The sequence below is a fragment of the Protopterus annectens genome, chromosome 7.part0 (assembly GCF_019279795.1).
Source record: "Protopterus annectens isolate FY-2018-M chromosome 7.part0, PAN1.0, whole genome shotgun sequence".
Classification (NCBI taxonomy): Eukaryota; Metazoa; Chordata; order Ceratodontiformes; family Protopteridae; genus Protopterus; species Protopterus annectens.
In genome coordinates this window covers 525,754,225-525,774,384 of record NC_056739.1, presented here as the reverse complement: position 1 = coordinate 525,774,384, position 20,160 = coordinate 525,754,225, and the positions used below count along the sequence as shown (strand labels likewise).

The 20,160-nt window shown below is 35.1% G+C and overlaps 1 protein-coding gene across 1 annotated transcript; it reads left to right on the top strand.

Annotated features, from left to right (window-relative positions):
* The first annotated feature begins 15,736 nt into the window (after window positions 1-15,736).
* LOC122806031 (olfactory receptor class A-like protein 1) lies at window positions 15,737-16,639 on the top strand. Its single transcript, XM_044076271.1, has one exon. It carries the CDS (start codon window positions 15,737-15,739, stop codon window positions 16,637-16,639), a length of 903 nt encoding a protein of 300 aa, XP_043932206.1.
* The last annotated feature ends 3,521 nt before the right edge of the window (window positions 16,640-20,160 follow it).

The following is a 20,160-nucleotide window of genomic DNA, read 5'->3' as shown; positions in this document are numbered from 1 at the left end:
AAGCCCCTATTCTTTTTTGCCTAAAGCACTAGGTGGTGCCAGAGGGGTATTTTGAACTCAGACACTTTTAACATGGTGGATAATAGCCACACAGAGCTGAGGAAGCTGCAGGGCCTTTGGAGCATGATACAGAGATTACAAAGATAGCTGTGACTGATATTTATGGTGTACGATTTGACATTGAATTTTAATGGATTTAATCGGAACTAGTTCCTACTATGCTCTTACTGTGGAGTAGCAGGGGAGCTCAAATGTAAACTTCTTAAACAGGCATTCCAAGTCATCTGTACTAATTTTTTGAGGATGTGTATGAAACTGATATTTCTGAATCATTTTCCTTGTAAAAGCATTTAAATCACAACTTGTTTGGAAGTAAGAAACAAAGAGTGTAGTTAAAAAGGCAGTCCTTTGTTTAACAAAGAAATAACCTTTTCTGAAAAAAAAATCATCATCAGTTAATTAATGATATATTCTGCTCTGTTTCAACATCTCCTGAAACATTTTTAAGATTTTATTTTATTTCTGTGCCTTTATCTACCCCATTTGTAGACCTACCTAAAGAGTTAAGAGTTAGGGGTCATGTTAGAAGCAGAAGGCAATTTAGAAAGCTTATTAGCAGGTGAGAAGTTTGTGAAGTCTGTGTCAGTGACCCTGCTGGATGACTATTCAGAATCAGAGCTAGTATTTTTTGTTAAAATTGAAACTTTTGAGGTGATTCTTTTCATGTTTACTTTTGCCCCTAGTATTATACCCCTGGCCAGATGTCTTGCATGCAAAATGCACAGACTTCTACTTTTTCCAAGAAAAAAAAGCATTCAGTTATTACAGGCTTTCAAGTCTGTTTTAATTTCCTTTAATTCATAGTTTCCATCTCAGAATCCAGTAGTTTTAAACCTTTGCTATATTTAAGAAACAACTCAGCAACATCAGGCTCAACAGACTTATTTATTAATTTATCAAATAGCACTTGTACTACAGAATGCAACAATGTATTTCAGCCTCAAATAATTAAGTTAAACAGTCAACAAACATTTATGAAGCCACATTTTGTTTAAACACCTTTAGGCATCATCATTCAGACCCACACATGGTTCCACATACGCCTACAAGTTCCTAGGCACCATACTTTTCACAGATTAATCATTTAGAGTTTATAAATTACAAATTGTTGGTCTAATTTGATTTGGTTCAGCTGTTAACTTGAAAAAAGGTCTCAAACTCTAAGTTCTTCATTCAAAATGGAAGCAGGACAAGGCCCCTTACGTGTGTTGAAATCTTTATTTGTAGCATTCATTGGCTGCAACCAGTCCACATCATTTATAAATTGCATTAGGCCTATAAAATTCAGAAAGGTCTGAAGACATGGTATAAGCATATCAGGACCAAAATGAAGCCAAATAGATGTCTAAATAAATCACCAAGCAGTTCACTGCACTTGCCACAATAATATCCAACAGAAAATTCACAAACTGACAAACAAGTGCATGGATAGCAAATATGTAAAAAAAAAAAAAAAAAAAGAAGATTCAAACTAGCCAGCACCACTCTCAGATTCATAGGTTCATAGGTGTTCACTAGGCTAACAACCACAAGGTCCTTTTTAAGCCTAGCTACGCATCCCAAATCTCTGACAAGTTCTGATACCCTTGATAAATGTAAGCATGGGCCTAGGAGGCGAACAATTTACAGGTTGCCTGTGTCCATTAGAGCCTTAGGTTCCAAACCAGGGATGAATTTCTGGTTTCCCATCCAATTGTCCAAGTTGAACTTGAATTGGATTAAGGAGGAACTCTGCTTCACATGGATTGGGAGCTTATTCCATAGATGGGGTAGTCACTGGAATACATACCTATCTCTCCAGCAAGTCTTAGCTATATCACAGGCAAGGTTTAAGTCTTTAGAATGGGTAATTCTGGTGCTGTTTGTTTTGTGGATATGCAGGAGGTCCATCAGAGTGGGATCTGACAATGCCCTGTATGCCAGGCATAGATCTCCCCTCAATTCAAGCTATAGATGCACTTTTATTACTGATTCATGCAGCAAACCTACATCATACACAGGTTTCGCCTTCTCACTTTATCAGTGGTATGAAAAAACATCAGACTCAAGACTCATGGTTTTAAATAAAGATTAGTATTACTCAACAATAGCAATAAAAGCTAAAACATGTATATTTATTTACTGACATTTGATTACTGGGGAAGTCCGAGTTGGTATGTTCCCATTTACAGTGGATACCAGGAGAGAAAATCTTCAAAGTATTAAATAACATTTTAAGAAAAATAATTTTAAAATCTTCAAAAATGATACAAATTGGACATAATATGAAATCATCGGTTAAGAATAAATGCAACGTATATGACAATGATTCAATATTTAGAGAAATTTTATCCAGTTTAGAAAAATTAAAGGTAAGTTAGCATAATACAAGCAGGAATTGTAGTATGACATAGAATAAAAAAACAGGGTTGTGGTATATTTAGGTAGAGGGTCATGGGAGAGAAATTGAATGAAATAAGTAAGTGAATGAAGAAGGGGAAGTAAGTAGATGTAAGGTATGAATAGGTACTTGTTCATGTATTTAGGGATATAGTTTATTCTGGTTTTGAGCAAGAACAGAGTCACATTTTGACTAGGGAGTCTTTCAGAAGAGTTTTTTATTTATTTATTTATTTATTTATTTATATTTGTTGACCGGGAGTGTCCGACTGGACGTAGGTCCATTTTCAGCAGAGCTCCACAGTTAAAATAAACAGACAGTAGTTACATTGGATTACATAGCGATTAACAATTTAATTAACATAGCAATTAATTACAAAACATATTTACAGATGAAGAAAATAGTACATTAGTAAACAACTAGAATCTTTATCTGTGAAGTACATAACAGACATTAACAAATGTTACAATAAGAAGTTCCTGCTGTATAATACGTACTAGGCTTATGAGCATCTGAGCTTGCTATAATCAAGCTAGTTAGTGGGGTGGAAAGAAAGGTAATGGTTGGATGAGGTGGGTGATATTAGAGTGGGAGTTGCAAGGGCATAGCTAGCATGTTTTTAGGTGTGCTTTTAGTAAAGTTTTGAAGTGGGTGCATGATGGTATGGAGGTAATCGTGGGTGGGAGGGAGTTCCATAATTTGGCTATGGCGGAAGAGAACAGTGCTTCACCAGCAGAGTTATTGGCTTTAGTGATCTGCAAGTGATTTTTGCTGCTGGATCTTAGTGGTGTGGTGGTGCGATAGGGTTGGAGTAGATTCTGGAGGGATGGGACATTTAGTGGATGGTTTACTAGTTTGTGGGCAAGTGAGAGTTGATACCATTGAAGGAGGTGAGGGAGTTCAAGCCAGTCCAGTTCAGCAAGTGAGAGACAGTGGTGACTACGGTAGGATGTCCCTGTGGCAAATTTGGTGATTTTGTTGTAGCAGGTCTCTAGTTTGTTGTAGCACGTTTTAAAGTACTGAAGGAGTGGATATTGAATTGATGGATACAGGTAAGGAGCTTCAGGTCTTAACAACAAGGTATGAGTACAGACCATGCTGAACAGATTTAATAAGTTTGTGGAAAGAGTGAATTTTTGGCCATTGGATTGGGATGACCAAGTGGGAACATAACTGAATTTTTTTTGCTGGACAAGCAGATGGATGTGCGATAATTTTATAGGTAATGACAAGCTATGTATATGTTAGATGATGGGATAGTTCTAACCAATTTAGGCTTTTTGGCGCTATACAACTGTGAGCTTGGAAAGGGGTATTTGCTACAAATTTAGCCACTTTATTACAGCATTGTTAAAATTTGCTCTTTTGTGGTGCCTGAAGGTAAGTAAGGATGGAAGCACCATAAAGTAGTGAGGGGAGGAGGTGAGTAGTGGCAAGTATAGTTTTAGTTACAATGGTGAAAAAAAAAATTTTGCTTTGTAAAGCATCCCTAATTTTTGGTGGTGAGTTTTTTATGTCATTTTGTATATTCAGGTTGAATTTAAGATTATCATCCACAATCATCTGTAACAATTTGTTATGAAAAGTGACTTCAATGGTTGTATTATTAACTCATTTAATCCACTGGTGCTCAGGAAGTTTGCACTTTCACTTCCAATTAGCGGAGCCTAAGCCTTTTGACAGAATCAAATTATGTCCTCATATTTCAAACAAATATTCATATTTCTGGAACCAAAGGGGTTATGATAGAAGTATAAATGGCAAACCATCACAAACTACTTTTATAGTGACAGTATTCTTTAGGTTCTAGATCTTAAACTGAATTTTATAAGTCACAGAAAACATAGTAACTATTTGTAATATTTTGTAAACAACTTACAATATCTCAGCAACCATTCAAGTTACACACATACTGTCAGCGGCATTTTGTTAATCTAGCTGAAAGCTTCTATATGAGGCTAAGGAGTTCTCTTTGTGTTCCTTGATTGTTGAGATATTTAGAAAAATGTGAACATTATATATATACATATATATATATATATATATATATATATATGTATATATGAATATCATAAAAACATTTAATATCTCGATACCTGCACTAGATAAAAGTCAAATATTAATGCAGTTGAGTTTGCCATTGTGTAAGCTTTAAGATGAAATCTTTTAAAAACTTGTACATACCATGGTTTTGGAATTATTGATGCAAATATGAATAAGCAATATTTGATACCTAGAGGCATCAGTAGGAGTTAACTGCAGATGCACTTGGAGGCATTGTTCAGATGGAATAAGAAAGGATTTAATTTTTTTTTTTTTTTTTTTCATGAGAGAGGGATTTGGATAGAAAAAGTAGCAGTTGTTTTTTTTTTGTTTTTTTTTTGAGGAGGTAGCATTAGTTGTAAGTTATAAAGCCATAGTTCAGTGGCTATTAAAGCTTCCTGAGTCATCTTTTGGAGATGTGCCAGATTGTTTGATGTGCATACGAATATGAAATCATCTGAGTATCATATTGCATTGTACTAGGGAGGCCTGCTGTGCAGATGTCTGGAGAGTGCTGTTGATAATATTAAAGAGGATGGTACCAAGGAAAAAACCTTGTGGTACACCAGTGCTAAACTGGATGGTATGGAGAGAGGATAGATTGCAATTTTACTGATACCTATTGAACAAATAGCTTTTGAAATCATCTGAGTATCATATTGCATTGTACTAGTGAAGCCTGCTGTGCAGATGTCTGGAGAGTGCTGTTGATAATATTAAAGAGGATGGTACCAAGGAAAAAACCTTGTGGTACACCAGTGCTAAACTGGATGGTATGGAGAGAGGATAGATTGCAATTTTACTGACTGATATCTATTGAACAAATAGCTTTTGAACTAAAAAAGGGTGGGATGAGCTAGACCTAGTCAGGACTGTAACATCCCTCCTCTGGGCCAATGATTAAGGAGCCTCAATATTCACAACTGACACCAGTGGGGAATGTTCCCTGTGAGACAAATAGAGACACACAGTAATTTTAGATGCAGCACTTTGCACCAAGTACAATATCCCTTAAGAGCATACAGGGAATGGGCAGTCCAGTCCTGGGCTGGGCTTCCTCCCCAGGCCCCATATAAGACTCCCCACTGACCATTATATAGCTGAGTCCTTAGCTGGGTGTTCCAAGCCAAGTCCTCCACCACTCTCTGTGTGAAATCAGTGCTCTCATTATGCCTTTTCAAAGTGGCTGTCCGACATACTCCTCTTTAAGATTTGATTTTCACGCAAACACACCCACCTGGGAAACGAAAGTTTATGGAAGGCCTTTAGTGAGCAATATCTAAAAGACAATAATGAAGAGGACACTCTGACCTATTAGGCATAAAGTATTCCTTGTGATTTTTATTGTCAGCTTTATTGATAATTATTAAAGTTACACATTAATCTGTCATAAACCAATTTTCCTAAATGAGAATAAATGGTAGCATCAAGTTCTGTTTTCTGTGTTGGGAGTCTTGCAGCGGGCTCAGTCTAATTGTGCTTAGAGCCCTTGAGGCTGTCGTATAGATATTAATGATGGCATTAATTAAAGCCTCATACTTACTTATTTAAAGTAACACCTCCTTTCCATGTGTTTAAAGTACATGGGGAATCACCGGGGTTCATTTTCCCTGCAGAGTGATGTTGGCTATAAAATAGGAGCAACAGCACTGACACAGAAAGAGAAGGCTCAGCAGGCTGAAAGTCATAACACCGAATAGTGTAACCTGTGCAACATGACGGGTAAGTAACGTTCATTTACATACTGACATTTCTAATACCAAATTCACAGAGAGTACAGGCACACCCAGCAGCCATTTTTAACATTATTACCATATAAGAAAATTACACTTTATATTGAGATAGGTTACTGTTTCAGCTTCTGCTTAAGAAAAAGGCAATCACATCTATTATTGAAATTAGTGTTTTTATGTTGACAAGGACATTTTAGTAGACTATATTAATACTGTTTTACATTACACACGTATACATTTTTTTATCATATATATATATATATATATATATATATATATATATATATATATATATATATATACAACTAACACATACAGATATATGGATGAGCATGAATCTGCTGAGACTGAAATGAAGAATAGGACAATTAGTGTAGAGGATTATGGCTATGAGCTGTAAATGTGTTGCTTCCCATAGTTAAGTATTTTACTTTGTACTCAAAATGCTGACAAGATCAACAATTAGCTTAGTCTAATCTAAATCTGGAACAGAGGAAATAAATATTTCAATTGTACTCTTGCAGTGATCAATACTTTTGGGGAAGCAGGGCATTGGTGTGCATTTTATAAATAAACATTTAATTGTATATGTGCATCATTTTCTTAGATGAATAAAAACTACATCTTATATGAGAAAATCATAAAACAACTGATATTTTTCATAGAGGAAATTTACATATGCCCCTTAGGTAAAACTCTTTACTTTTAAAGATTATTTGAAGCTATACTATATATAGTATATATTACTGCTATGTACTTTGTAACTCAAACGTATGTTTTCACTAACACTGGAAAATATCAATGCTCTTGATTATTTATGAGCAAATATTGAAATGTTAATCTAACCTGAAAGCTGAAGCTATATTACTAAAACAAGTAAAGGAACACCTAATTGCAAACTATTTCAATAAATGTAATTTTAAAATGTTTTATGTTAGTAGAAACAATTGTTATTTTTGTCTTAAAAATAAAATAAAAAAATAAGTGGCAGTCTCTGCTACATTTCTCTAGTGATAAAAATGCAGTACAATATAAACAAGTGTCTTCAGGATTCCATTACAATCCATGCTGTCCAGCTGTCCCAGTCCCCTTACATGTCACTCTGCAGTAGCCTGCTGATTATGGTCCCTTAGTATGATACATGGGAGGAAATAAAGTTTTGTGTGGAATCTGTTCTTGCAGAAAATCAACAAACATCAGTATATAGCAAACAATTTCAGCAGTAGTAGCTACAGATCATATAGTGCTGGCAGCATGAAGTCTCACTGATAAGCTCTATGTCTCATAGCTTCTGTGACATGCTGCAGTTCTGTTCTGGTAACTGCACACGTGTGTGTGTGTGTGTGTGTGTGTGTGTGTGTGTGTGTGTGTGTGTGTGGTTGTGTGCGTGTGTGTGTGCGCGTGTGTGATGGTATGTGTCTGTTAGAGAGATTTATGGGTGCTCAAGATCCCAGTCACATTCCAAAAAAAAAAATGCTCACTAGACAATCTAAAAATGTCTATATTGTTCTGTATTGGAACCCTTGTGAGCCAGCTTGTAACTGAAGTGTATCTTTGAATCAGTTCTCTTACCTGGTTATAAAATAAATATTTCAAGATATACTGTATCACTGACAACACACATTAGTCACTGGACAAGGAATGTTATTAAAATATCATTTGACTTTCATTCAGTGCCTAACAGTACATAATGGTGTAGTACATGGAAATGAAATAACACTGAAATGCCTTTAAAAATTACTGTACATGATAAACCGCAAATAACAAATGACCACTTCTGATGCAGGATGCATGCTATTTTAAACAGGCTAATTATCATGCAGGGCAAGACGTGAAGACTGCCACATGGCATTCCTAATATTGCTAAAAAAGACAAAATACATTCATATAATATATGCTGATCTGATACTACTCCAAGGGAACTAGTTTCAGTTACATCCTGTATAGAAAGTATAAGAAAAATAAGGTTAATAGTGTACACATACACACACACACAGACACACACACACACACACACACACACACACACACACACACACACATCAGAAATTAAATTCAAACATCATTGCAAGCATATACAATATGTGCAGTTGTGTTGTCATACAGATTGTAGTACATGATAAGTTATGACAATATTGATTTGAAATATAAAATGGCAGCCACATGCAAAACATTCAAAGAGGTAAGCTGAAATCCAGAAGTCAGCAGCTTTTGATTTATTTGAGGACACTGTGCTAGTAGGTTAAACTGGTGGGAAGTGGGCATGTAATGTTAAGGAATGTGAGTCTAAGTTGCCAAGGGCAGTTAGAGAAGCACCCATAGCACTCCTTCACATTCTAAATCTGGAAAATGCAGAGAGGAAATAGAACAAAATGCAAGAGAGAACAGAATTAGACAGGCAAAATAAATGAAACCTTTATATAAAATGCAGACCTCTGCAAGAATTATTGCTACTATGCTAATATGTATACAATGATATTCAGACGGTACATTTACTAAGAAGTAATAAATGTATTCTCATGGAATAGGTACTTTGTCAATAGTAGCAATGCATTTATTACCACAGTAGAACATGACATTAAAGAACAATGGTTTGTACAAGTTATGCAATATGTATTTATTAAGGAATCTACTTTATCTTTAATATTTAAGCATTGCAGATATTTTGCATTCTATATAAGAAAAGAAAAAACATACACAAGTGTTAAAGAGAAGTTTATATTAATGTTACTATTTAAAGGCCTGGGTGGTCAGTTTGCCACACCTAGCTAGTCTGAGACTACTTTTTAATTTGTATTTTTGCATACCCTTATGAAAAGTCAGTCTTAATAAAAAATTCAGATCCTGATAAAATTAAAACTGGACACACCTGAATGACACAGTTGTGGACAAACCTAATCTTTTAGAATCTGATAATTTGTAGACCTGAAAAACACAAAGTCACACGCATCTAACATTACGAAACAGAAAAATGTTTAACTGCGGGTCATATGCTAAAAGTGATTGTACAATATGCCATTTTATGTAATGTGGGCTAAAAAGGAATTATCAGAAAGTGAGTCATCAATGTTCTTTTTTACTGCCTTTCTGAGATCACATTTTCCACAAGGTATTCATGCTATGCATTTGCAGCTGATTTGGCATTATTGAAATGTTTGAGATTAAAGAGTTGATCTGCAGATATTAAGAAAACCAAGCTTTCTCAACAATGTATGTTTCTGATACATGAAATTAAGGAAGCAGAGCTTGAAAAACATAGTAAGGCATTTTCTGATCTTTTACCACAGGTGCCCAATTCTGCATGATGCATTCTCGGAGTAATTCAGTCCATAACAGCCAGAATTTCAAAGCTACTGTCAAAATTAGGGTAAATAGATCCACAGTGGTGCAGTGGTAGCATTGTTGCCTCACAGAAGAGGTACTCCCATTCGATTCTCGGCTGGAGTGCCTTCTGTGTGGAGTCTGCATGTCCTCCCTGTGGTCGAGTGGCATTCGAAAGATATGCCTGATTGGGTGTGCCTTCGTTGAAGGTTGGGCATCGGGCTGGCAACTCAGCACCGTAAAAATATACTGCCAATCATTAGCGGACGGGAGTTCTGCTGTGGAGAATCCTAACCGGGAAAAGCCGAAAGAAGAAGAAGCATTTACAATATAGGTGTGGGAGAGATTTGCTGGTATGACAATATATTTTTTACTTGAAGTTTTGATTCATAAAGGGATTTTTTAGAAGCAAAGTAGGTTCCTTTTTATCTATGCTTTGACATCTTGAATTTTGTAATGGTTGCTTTGCTCTTTGCACTATGTAAATGAAGGGTAGTTTATTTTCTTTTTGTAGCAGCTCACAACCCATATTTAAATGATTCCAGATTAGTGAGCTCTTTAGAGCAAGATTATGTAGGCTTTTTATTAATATTATCCCACTTTCACTAGTTTAAGTAATCACATGATAAAAATAGATGTATCATTCTAAAAAAGTAATTTAAGTTGTATAGAGTTGTACTTTCCCATTGATAAATCGTAAGAATTTTTAAAAATTCATTATAGCTTAGGTCAGTAACTCTTGCATTTTCATACCTTTAACAATGCATCAGACATTTATATTCCTGTATTAGCTTCCATGCTGGATACCAATGTTCTCATAATATTTTCTCTACTTTGTGAGAGAAAATGAAAGTCATAGCAATTATTACCGCTCCATGTTTGTCATCATTTTTTGTCATCTATGTTTATCAGTATAAAAAAGACTTAATACATTCTTATATGTTATCTTCAGGTCTACTTTGTTTCTTTGAATCTCATTTCACTGAATTTCATTCACCCCAACCACATTGCTGAAAACACAAATTACTAAAAACTAATTTCACTGAATCTCATTACACTGAACTGAACATAGTATATATGACACTGTGTAGAGTACTGCAAGGCAAGTAAAAGGTATATGCCCTTTTCCCCAGTGTAGTGCAATCCTGGAGTTAGTACATATAGTTTGGGGGGTGTGGGGGGCACAGCCCCCCACATTGAGTGTTGTGGAGGGCATAGCACCCCACCTTGTTTGTTTTATATTGTAGCTTACCAAAACCTTCAAAACAATGCATTTTAAACAATAGACATGCATAGTTACAACACCAATGACTAACTCTCTCCAGAAGGCAATATATACTGAAACTAAGTGGGGAGCTAAGCACACCACACCCTCCTTAACTATATATATTAACTCCAGGATTGCACTACAGTGGGGAAAAGGGCATATACTTTTTACTTGCCTTACAGTACTCTACACAGTGTCATATATACTAACTGCAGCTCAGTGAAATGAGATTCAGTGAAATGAGTTTTCAGTAATTTCAGTTTTCAGTGAAGTGGTCGGGGTGAAATGAAATTCAGTGGAATGAGATTCACCAAAACAAAGTAGACCCACTATCTTCTCTGTTCATTTTCAATTTGCGCCGAATTAGAGAAACATTCAAGATTATAGCAATCCTTTTTTTTCTGGCCTAACTATTCACCTTACAGAAACTGTAACTTGACTGACATTTTAATAAATTGGAAGAATCAAGGAGAGCTGACATTATACAAGAGTGAAGATTAGGTACAGGATCCTGATACTGAATGACAACTGGTAGGGAAGGTTTTTCAAAGAGATGTATTTTGTGATAAAACTGGAACTTATTTTTGGACTTAAGTGGTAATATCATTTCAAGTCTTACTTAAAGAATTTCCTTAGTATGTAAAAATATAGTTTGGACACAAACAGATTTGTCTAAAGATACCTTGTCATTGTGCATATGTACGGGGAGAGGTTGAAGGTAGAGAAGGATTGAAGGAAGTAGTTATGGCTGAGGATTTAGGAAAGTATTAAAGGATTAGTTAGGTCGGGAAAATAGGTGGGGAGAAAGGGTTAAAATATAATGGAACTGGGAAAGAGGAAGGGGGTTAGAGGGGAGGAGTTACTAGGACTTATACTGCTGGAAAGGGTAGTATCAATCTTTTGGTATGGAATTCTCTTCATTCTCTGTCACCTAGTCCATCTAAATTGAGGTTTTATGTGAAGTTGGTTTTGATGCAATAAGAGGAGTTGGAGTAATAGGGATGAACCCCTCTTCTGTTCCACTTTAACTCTTATGATCTTGTCAGTTCAAAAGTTATCAGGATAATTATGTACATAAACACCAGTGCAATCCCAAAGCTTTATCTTTTCTTAACAAGCAGAATCTTAAAACAATTAAAATACATAATTTATTAAGGTACAAAGCAAGATTCCAGCAAAAAGTAATTGACTGGTTAGACATAAAAAAATAATTTATGTTATTTCAACCAATCCATCTAAACCTAATCTCAAAATGAATAATTCAGTGCTTAATCTTTCTAACTTCTCTCTACTTAAGGATACATTTGCAACGGATCTTTATAGATATAGAAGAGTCTCAATTAGTGACTTCAGCAATGTTCTAAATCTTCCCAAAAATTGTTATATTAAGATAAATAAGAGAACTAACTTCAATGTTCTTAAATTAGTCTAAATTTAATGATCATAATATACATTTATGTAAACAGTTATGGACTATTTTCACCTCAAGGAAAATTATATCCAATACTTATAAATTAATCACATCTCTCAAATAACAACACTCTATTATTTATTCTAAGTATTGGCTCAATCTTAATCTATCAGTTACATATAATCAAATAATTCATTCTAGTCAACTAACTTCAAAATTATTACCTTTCAAAAAAGTTCTTTATACCCAATTTATGATTGTGAATAATGCTAATCTGACTCCAAATTTACTTAATAGATATAAACCTACATTATCTCTAGTTTTTTTTCTGCATATACCAAAACGCTGATTTACTACATATTTTCTGGATTTGTAAATGTTATTATAAATTATGTTCCCTTAAAGTAATGTTATAAAAAATGGGTTATGAAAATCTACCTTATTTTGGAAATTTACACTTTTACATATTTCCTTTCTCAGTTTAACATACCAAGAACTCCACATACCAAGAAATCCATGTTTTAATTACTCTTTTCTCACTTATTAAAATTTTTATCACCCAGAATTGGCTTGGCAGATCAAAATTGTCATGGGATGGATTCAAACAAACTGCTTGCAATGTTAAATGTTATTTGGTATTTTATCAATATAATTCATGTTTTGATATTTACTGCTTTATCATTTATACGTGTAGAGTTTTATCAAAAAAATGTTCGCGTTGGCATAATTTGCGTTTTTGTTTTTTTTGTCTCAGGTGGGTTTGGACAAAGTAAAACCTTTTATGATTTAATATCTTAAAATCCACTTCAGACATGTCAAGAAAAAAACAATGCTTGTTACTGGATTGCCAGTTAGAATTAAATCCTGGAACAATGAAGGCATTCATATGTGCAACAGATAGAAACATAATGTCATTCATGTTAAAGTTTCTGGTATTTGTATATTTTGAAACTGTTAAGATGTCATACAAATGTAATTTTTGCAAAAATATTTAAAGAAAACTTTGTTGAGCACCTTTGTTATATAACTGACATGGAACAAGTAAGTAAAATGATGAGCATTGAGTCTTATATAGGCCATACATTTTGTTTCATACAGACATAATACATCTCTTCCAAGATGAAATGCTTAATTGATTCAGAAATGTGGTGAATAAATATCCTTTAAATCAAGGTGCATGACTTGCACTACTTTTATTATTGCAAAACTGAAACCTAGTATGCAGGGTCATATAGTAATAATTAGTTCCAAACTTCATCAGATCTTGACCTTAGAAGGTGCAGCTGCTGTACAATACAACATATAATACAGCACATATATGATGGTAACCATCTTTTAAAGACTGTATTACATTACTGCACTATACATGAGTGCAAGGCAGGAAGACATCCTTTTGGCAACTGTATTACTAAATAGATCAGTATTCTAACCTAATGAGCATGTTCTTTCTGAGGATGTTACCATGCGCACTTGTATGTACCAGTTGTGTTAATTCTAATGTACAATGCAAGAATGCATTTATGAACACAATACTTTCCTAGTTAGATGCATTATCCTGACCAATCCCTTCTCATTTTTTTCCTTTTATATATCAACATGTAAATTACAGGCTGAGGAATGAAATAGGTTATTCTTTTGCTGGTCAACCCTAGTTTCACAACCCCACTAATGCACAGGTTCCAAAATAATGTCTCCTCTGTTTGCATAAAATCTTAGGTATTTAGTGAGTAATGATACATACAAGGGTTGCTGCAAACAAAATACATGCAGTATGATAGAGAATATAAAAGTAAGTTTTTACATTTGGTCACATCGATATATTTCTTGTCATGTGAATGATTTTTTTCAAATTCTGGAGTATTTTTTCCAAAGCTAGACATATTTTAAATAGATAGATTTATTTCATCACTAGCCTAATGCTTTTAAAAGCTTTGTTTCTCATGTCAGTACTAAGGATGTGTTAGCTGAATTCCTGCCACTTTACAAATATGGAATTAAATGGCTGTGCAATGGTAATGTGTCTCTGCCTCTGCTTACACTATGCATTACTGCTACAAAGAGGGTGAACTTTTGCCTGTAATTTGAATTCCATTTTTCAGTTCTCAAGTTCTGTTTTTCATTCAAAGTAACCTTACAAACATCAGCTTTCTCATCAGTTTTTTTGTTTATACAATTATCCAATCATGCAAGTAGGTAAAAGACTGGCTGTCCAAGCTGAAAAAAGACATCGTCATGTTACTTTAAGCATTTTTAACTTTTGAATGAATGAATGGAAGAAAATAGCTGTAACAAAAAAATTAGTAGTACATGCTCTGAAAAGTAAACTCATGTTGTTGGCACCCCAGCCATTATTTATCTCCATGTATACAAAAATGTAGACTTGATTTCTCTTGTTTAGTTTTCTGTTCATTAGAGATAAAAGGTGGAGACCAACAGATTATAGGATATTGGATGTCAAGAGGATGCACAGAGGCTGAAGGCTGAATGTGAGGGTGAGTGCATGAGAGGACATCACTGTGAAGTTCGTTTGAATATCTGACTTCCCATCATGACCCTGTGGTGAGGTAACGAAACAAGTAGGTAAGGGAAGACTGTGATATCAGAAAGCAAAACAGGGAAAAAGAGACAAAAATATGAGAGAGAGTTTTGCACAGGACTTATAAGATACTGCAGATAATTTTTTTACCTCTTTTGGGAAACGTGGAATTGACAAAAGTTCCTACACTTGCATTCACATAAGTGCAGTAAAATGAAAAGGTGAAGTACAAGGAACATGGGTTTTAAGAACAAGATTTGCAAGAAAACTGCTTTTAAGTGGGGTGATCAGAAATGAGTACTTCCAGTAAATGGCTTTGAGGTAGGGTAAGCCGAGAATAATGGATACTTTGGAATATAAAGGAAGCAGACTGCAATCAGCAATTATATTCGTCAGAAGCTTGAAGTCTGGCCATAAAGAGTAAGGCTGAAAATGTGGATATCTATGGAGCTGATGGTAGAAGTGCATTGGGGGAATCAAAGGTAGATATAAAAATATTGTCATTTGTAAATGTAAAATTCTATAAATGTATATGAAGTGACTTACGATAAGACTATGATTATTTCAATTATGTGACTAATTCCAGAATTGTATATATTTACAAAATAAAATGAAAATAATACTTTTTAAATCATGTCTGCTGATGTCACTTAAAGGGGAGACATGGTTGTCAAAAAACATCCTGCCACACTACTGTTACTATGTTATACCTTTCCAAGTAGCTATTAATTGTACAGTGAGACTCTTGCTTCTACCATCTCAGCAGGAACTGTCTGTTCTGTAGTTGCCAGGAAGATAAATGACAGCGTAATTTACAACAGTAGTACTGCAGTGGGAAAGCTGATGAAAAAGTACAGATGTGATAGTACAATAAACATTTCTTAAATATTAATTCTTAAAGCATATTTAACTTTCTTTCTTTCTTCATCTCTTCTTGCAGGAAACAATAGTTAATTTAAGAATCATTTCCATCTGGGATTGAAGAATGATGAATACTTATGAAACTCAAAAGGCGGTGTCATTTCTTGCCCTTCTGATAGTTGGGGTTCCAGGGAATGTTCTCATTCTTGTTACTTTTGCTCAGATTACTTACTCTGATCACCACCTGCTTCCAGCTGATGTTATACTGACAAATTTAGCTTTTGTAAATCTTCTCCATGTTCTAGCCAGAGGAATGCCACAGACACTGTTTTCCTTTGGAGTCAGGAATATGTTTAACACTCTTGGATGTCAACTGATAGTTTTTATCTTTAGAGTTTCTAGAAGTCTGTCCATTTGTCTGACTTTCTTGCTGAGTGCTTTTCAAAGTGTCACAATTGCACCTGCTGATTCCAAGCTGTCTTCATTTAAACAAACATTGGCAAAAAATAACTTATATTTCATTATATTCTTTTGGCTTTTAAGTGGAACTACCAATTTTGCATTCATTTATAGCACATCACAAACAAATTTAACAGTGTACCGCTTTACTGTCAACTTGGATTATTGTTTTGTACAGTTTCCTGGAAAGGAGTCATATGAAAGCAATGGCTTTATGTACCTCATCAGAGATCTTATAATTGTTATACTCATGGCTTTATGTAGTATTTATATTCTTTTTGTTTTATATAGGCACAGCAAAAGTATAAAAGGTATTCGAAGTTCAGATCGAACACAAAGTGTTTCAGCTGAAGCCAGGGCAGCAAAAACTGTTGTAACTCTAGTTGTGTTATATGTTATACTTTTTGGCATTGATAACATGATATGGGTTTATACCCTGCTAGTGCCCCAGAATGCGGTAGTGGCATCAGATATGAGACACTTAATTTCTTCCCTATATGCAGCAGTTTTCCCACTTGTTATCATATTTTTCAATAAGAAAGTTAGCAGTAAGTTACCATGTACCTAGTGAATTACTTGTCAGTTTATTAAAAGTGCTGTTTGGCTGAAAACAGACTATTCTCTGCAAGTATTTGTAAGCACTCTAGATTTATTTCGACAATTCTAACACCATCTTTAATTTCTGCACTGCTTTACAAATATATCAACATATTTTTCTGTATTTATGTTTTGTCTACAAGTACAAAGGTTTAATTCTGTATTATGAAATATAAAGACTTGAGTTTATAATATATATGCATATTTTTGTAAATTAAAATGTGAAATGTTTATCCTTTTCATCTGCCCTGTGTCAGAGAATGCTGCAACTACAATACACTTCTTAATATTAAAATATTCCTTTAATAGTTAACATAACCTTAAGATATTTTAATACTGAAAGTTCAGCTTTTACTAGCATTTTAGCCTAGTATAGTTGATGTTGCTTTTCATATTAATTCAGTTAGAAACATGTAAAATGTGTAAATAGAAAACAAATGGAATTTTTAATGAAATATTAATTAAAACATTGGTTGAGATGCCTTGTATGCATCACTGAACTCATGTGAAACTGTCTAACATTTCCACTGCAGTTTAATATGTTTTGAACAAAAAGTGGAAAACTTGGTAATATGCTTTATATTACAAAATGTCTGCCAGCTCAGAGAAAAGATGAAATGCTATTATTAGCAGATGCACATTCTCTGCCTTATTAAATGCTATTATTAGCATATATAATTCTGTTGACTTTTTTGTTTATATTAACGATGCACAATCAAGCGCTAACCCTACGCTGCAGTCAAACAATTTTAGAGTGAAAACTAAGCTAAACTAAGGTATTACTCTTAACTAAAAGTACACTACCTACTGAAAGGAACCTACTATTGGAAATGTTTGCAACGCTTCAAGTTTAAAATATTCTAGCTAGCGTACTGGATTCAATTTAAAAGATAGCATCCCATACCTCCCAAAACCACGTAATTGGGTACACTTAAAGAATAGAAGACTAAAATCCTAAGAAAAGTAAACAGAGTACATACTAAATTGTCACTCTGTAACAACACTCTAATATTAAACATTAGTACAACGCCAACTACCAGATGTACTTGCCTTAAAATTCATGCCTTAGGAAACTATTGGAACTGGATTATCCCCGCTCCGCTCGCCCTCGCTGCGCTCGGGCTCGCTCCGCGCCCCACCCTGCCCCCATATCCCACCCGCCCCCAGTACGTCTACATTTATAGATAAGTACCCCGCCCCCAAATTATCTCCTAGCCACACCCTGTCCCATAATTCCCCCTCTGTCTCCTCCCCCAGAGATATACCTTATTACTCTTTGCTCTCATCTATATCCCAATTTTCCATGGCTCTCTACTTAAAATATGCAACCGACTCGACCTGCTAACTCGATGACAATAATAATAACTATATTCCTTATCACCCCACTTATTACTATCACTTACCTAGCTACCAAATATGAAGACCAGCCATACTCAGGGTACCCTTACCCTAGAGGTAGTACCAATACACCTCCAGTAAAATTTAATAGTAGACCAAAACTCCATCACTTAGGTGGCATTAGTCCCAATTCTATACACCACTACCACTTTAAAATCAATCCTAATCAACCCAAATCCAGACAAAATCAAAAGCTGTTAACAAAACTAACTAAACTATTAGAGTACCTCAGCAGAAACATCATTAAATATGGAGATATTCACCCTAATCCTGGCCCGACAACTGATACCAATCCAAACTGCCCCTCACCTGTGTCTAACTCAGCCAATTCCCTCCAGCTCTATCACTTAAATATTAGAAGTATCAATAACAAAGTACCTAGTCTGCATGCCCTCCTAGCCACTCACCTTCCAGATATAATATGTATTACTGAAACCTGGCTAAAACCAGGAACCAAAGACAATGAAATCCTACTATCAGGATATAATATACATAGGGCCGACCGTATGAAAAGAAAGGGTGGTGGTATTATTGTACTCTATAACAATAATCTAAATGTTACCTTTAACACCAAGCAACCACCCCAAACCTCTAATGCTGAAATACTTGCCCTAAAACTACAAGTAAATAAAGAAAAATGCATTAATCTAATTACAGTGTATATCCCTCCTGGGAACAATGTGGATACACTAGAAAATATACTAAATTGGACTTCTAACAACTACCCCCAAGAAACCATCATCATGGGTGACGTCAACATTGATTGGAACCTATGCTCCTCAGACACACACCCCATCCACATCAACCTTCATGGATTTAGCCAGATCATAAATACCCCTACCAAAACTGGTAATGCCAACCTAAAAGAAAGTATTTTAGATTGGATTCTAATAAATAGCCAACCACATACATGTAAAGCCGGGACTGCCCCAAATGACCTAAGCGATCACCTAACTACATATATAAAGAAAAATAAAATTGGCCTCAAAACAACTCCTATGTACAGGTCAATTAGAAGCAGGAAGCAATTTGACCTTTCAAAATTTCAAGAAGAACTCAGAGCCCATAGATGGACAGAACTTAAATATCTCCCCCTAGAAGATGCAGTATCTAAATTTAACACTACCTTCCTAGCCATACTCGATAATCATGCCCCTAAAAGATTAATCAAAACAAACATTGCACCCTGGCTCACAAATGAAACTATAGCTAAAATGAAAAGCAGAAACAAATCATGGGATATATGGCGGGCAAACAAACTACCCCAAGACCACATCCGATTTCAACATATAAGAAATGTAACAAAAAAATCAGTAATAGCTGACAAAAAAAATTATTACAGCCAACTACAAAACAAACACCAAAACAACCCAAAAAAATTTTGGGCCGGTCTTAATAATCTTCTCCACCCAGGCAAATCCTCTACTCCTACCCCAGAACAGGTATCCGATAAAACCCCAATTGAAGTAGCCAACACCTTCAACTCTTTCTTCACAAACACTATTTAAACCTTAGCCAACCAACTACCGGCCACCCATTGTTCAGTGAAAGAAGATCATCCAGAAACTAAACCAAATTTCTATCTACAAGCCATCCCCACTTCTACTATAAGATCCTTACTTCAAAAGCTTAAACCTACCACCCTCTCCGCTGACCTCCTCCCAGCCGAATATTTACAAAAAGCTTCAGATGTCATTGCCTACCCAATATCCATACTAATTAATCGCACCATCTCTGAATCTAATATCCCCACTATTTGGAAAACATCCCATGTCATACCACTTCACAAGGGAGGTAATTCCACTGACCTATCTAACTATAGGCCAATTGCCATTATGTCCCCTCTGGCCAAAATTATGGAAAAATGTATACATAAACAACTCCTTCACTATCTTACTCAGAATAATCTACGTACCAACTCACAACATGGGTTTCGACCCAACCACAGTACAACTACTGCTCTACTCTCCTTTACGGATACAATTAACACCAACCGTAATAACAAAAAAATATCATCTGCACTATTTCTGGACCTCTCTAAAGCCTTCGACATGGTCAACCACCAACTACTTCATAATACCCTAAAAACCCTAC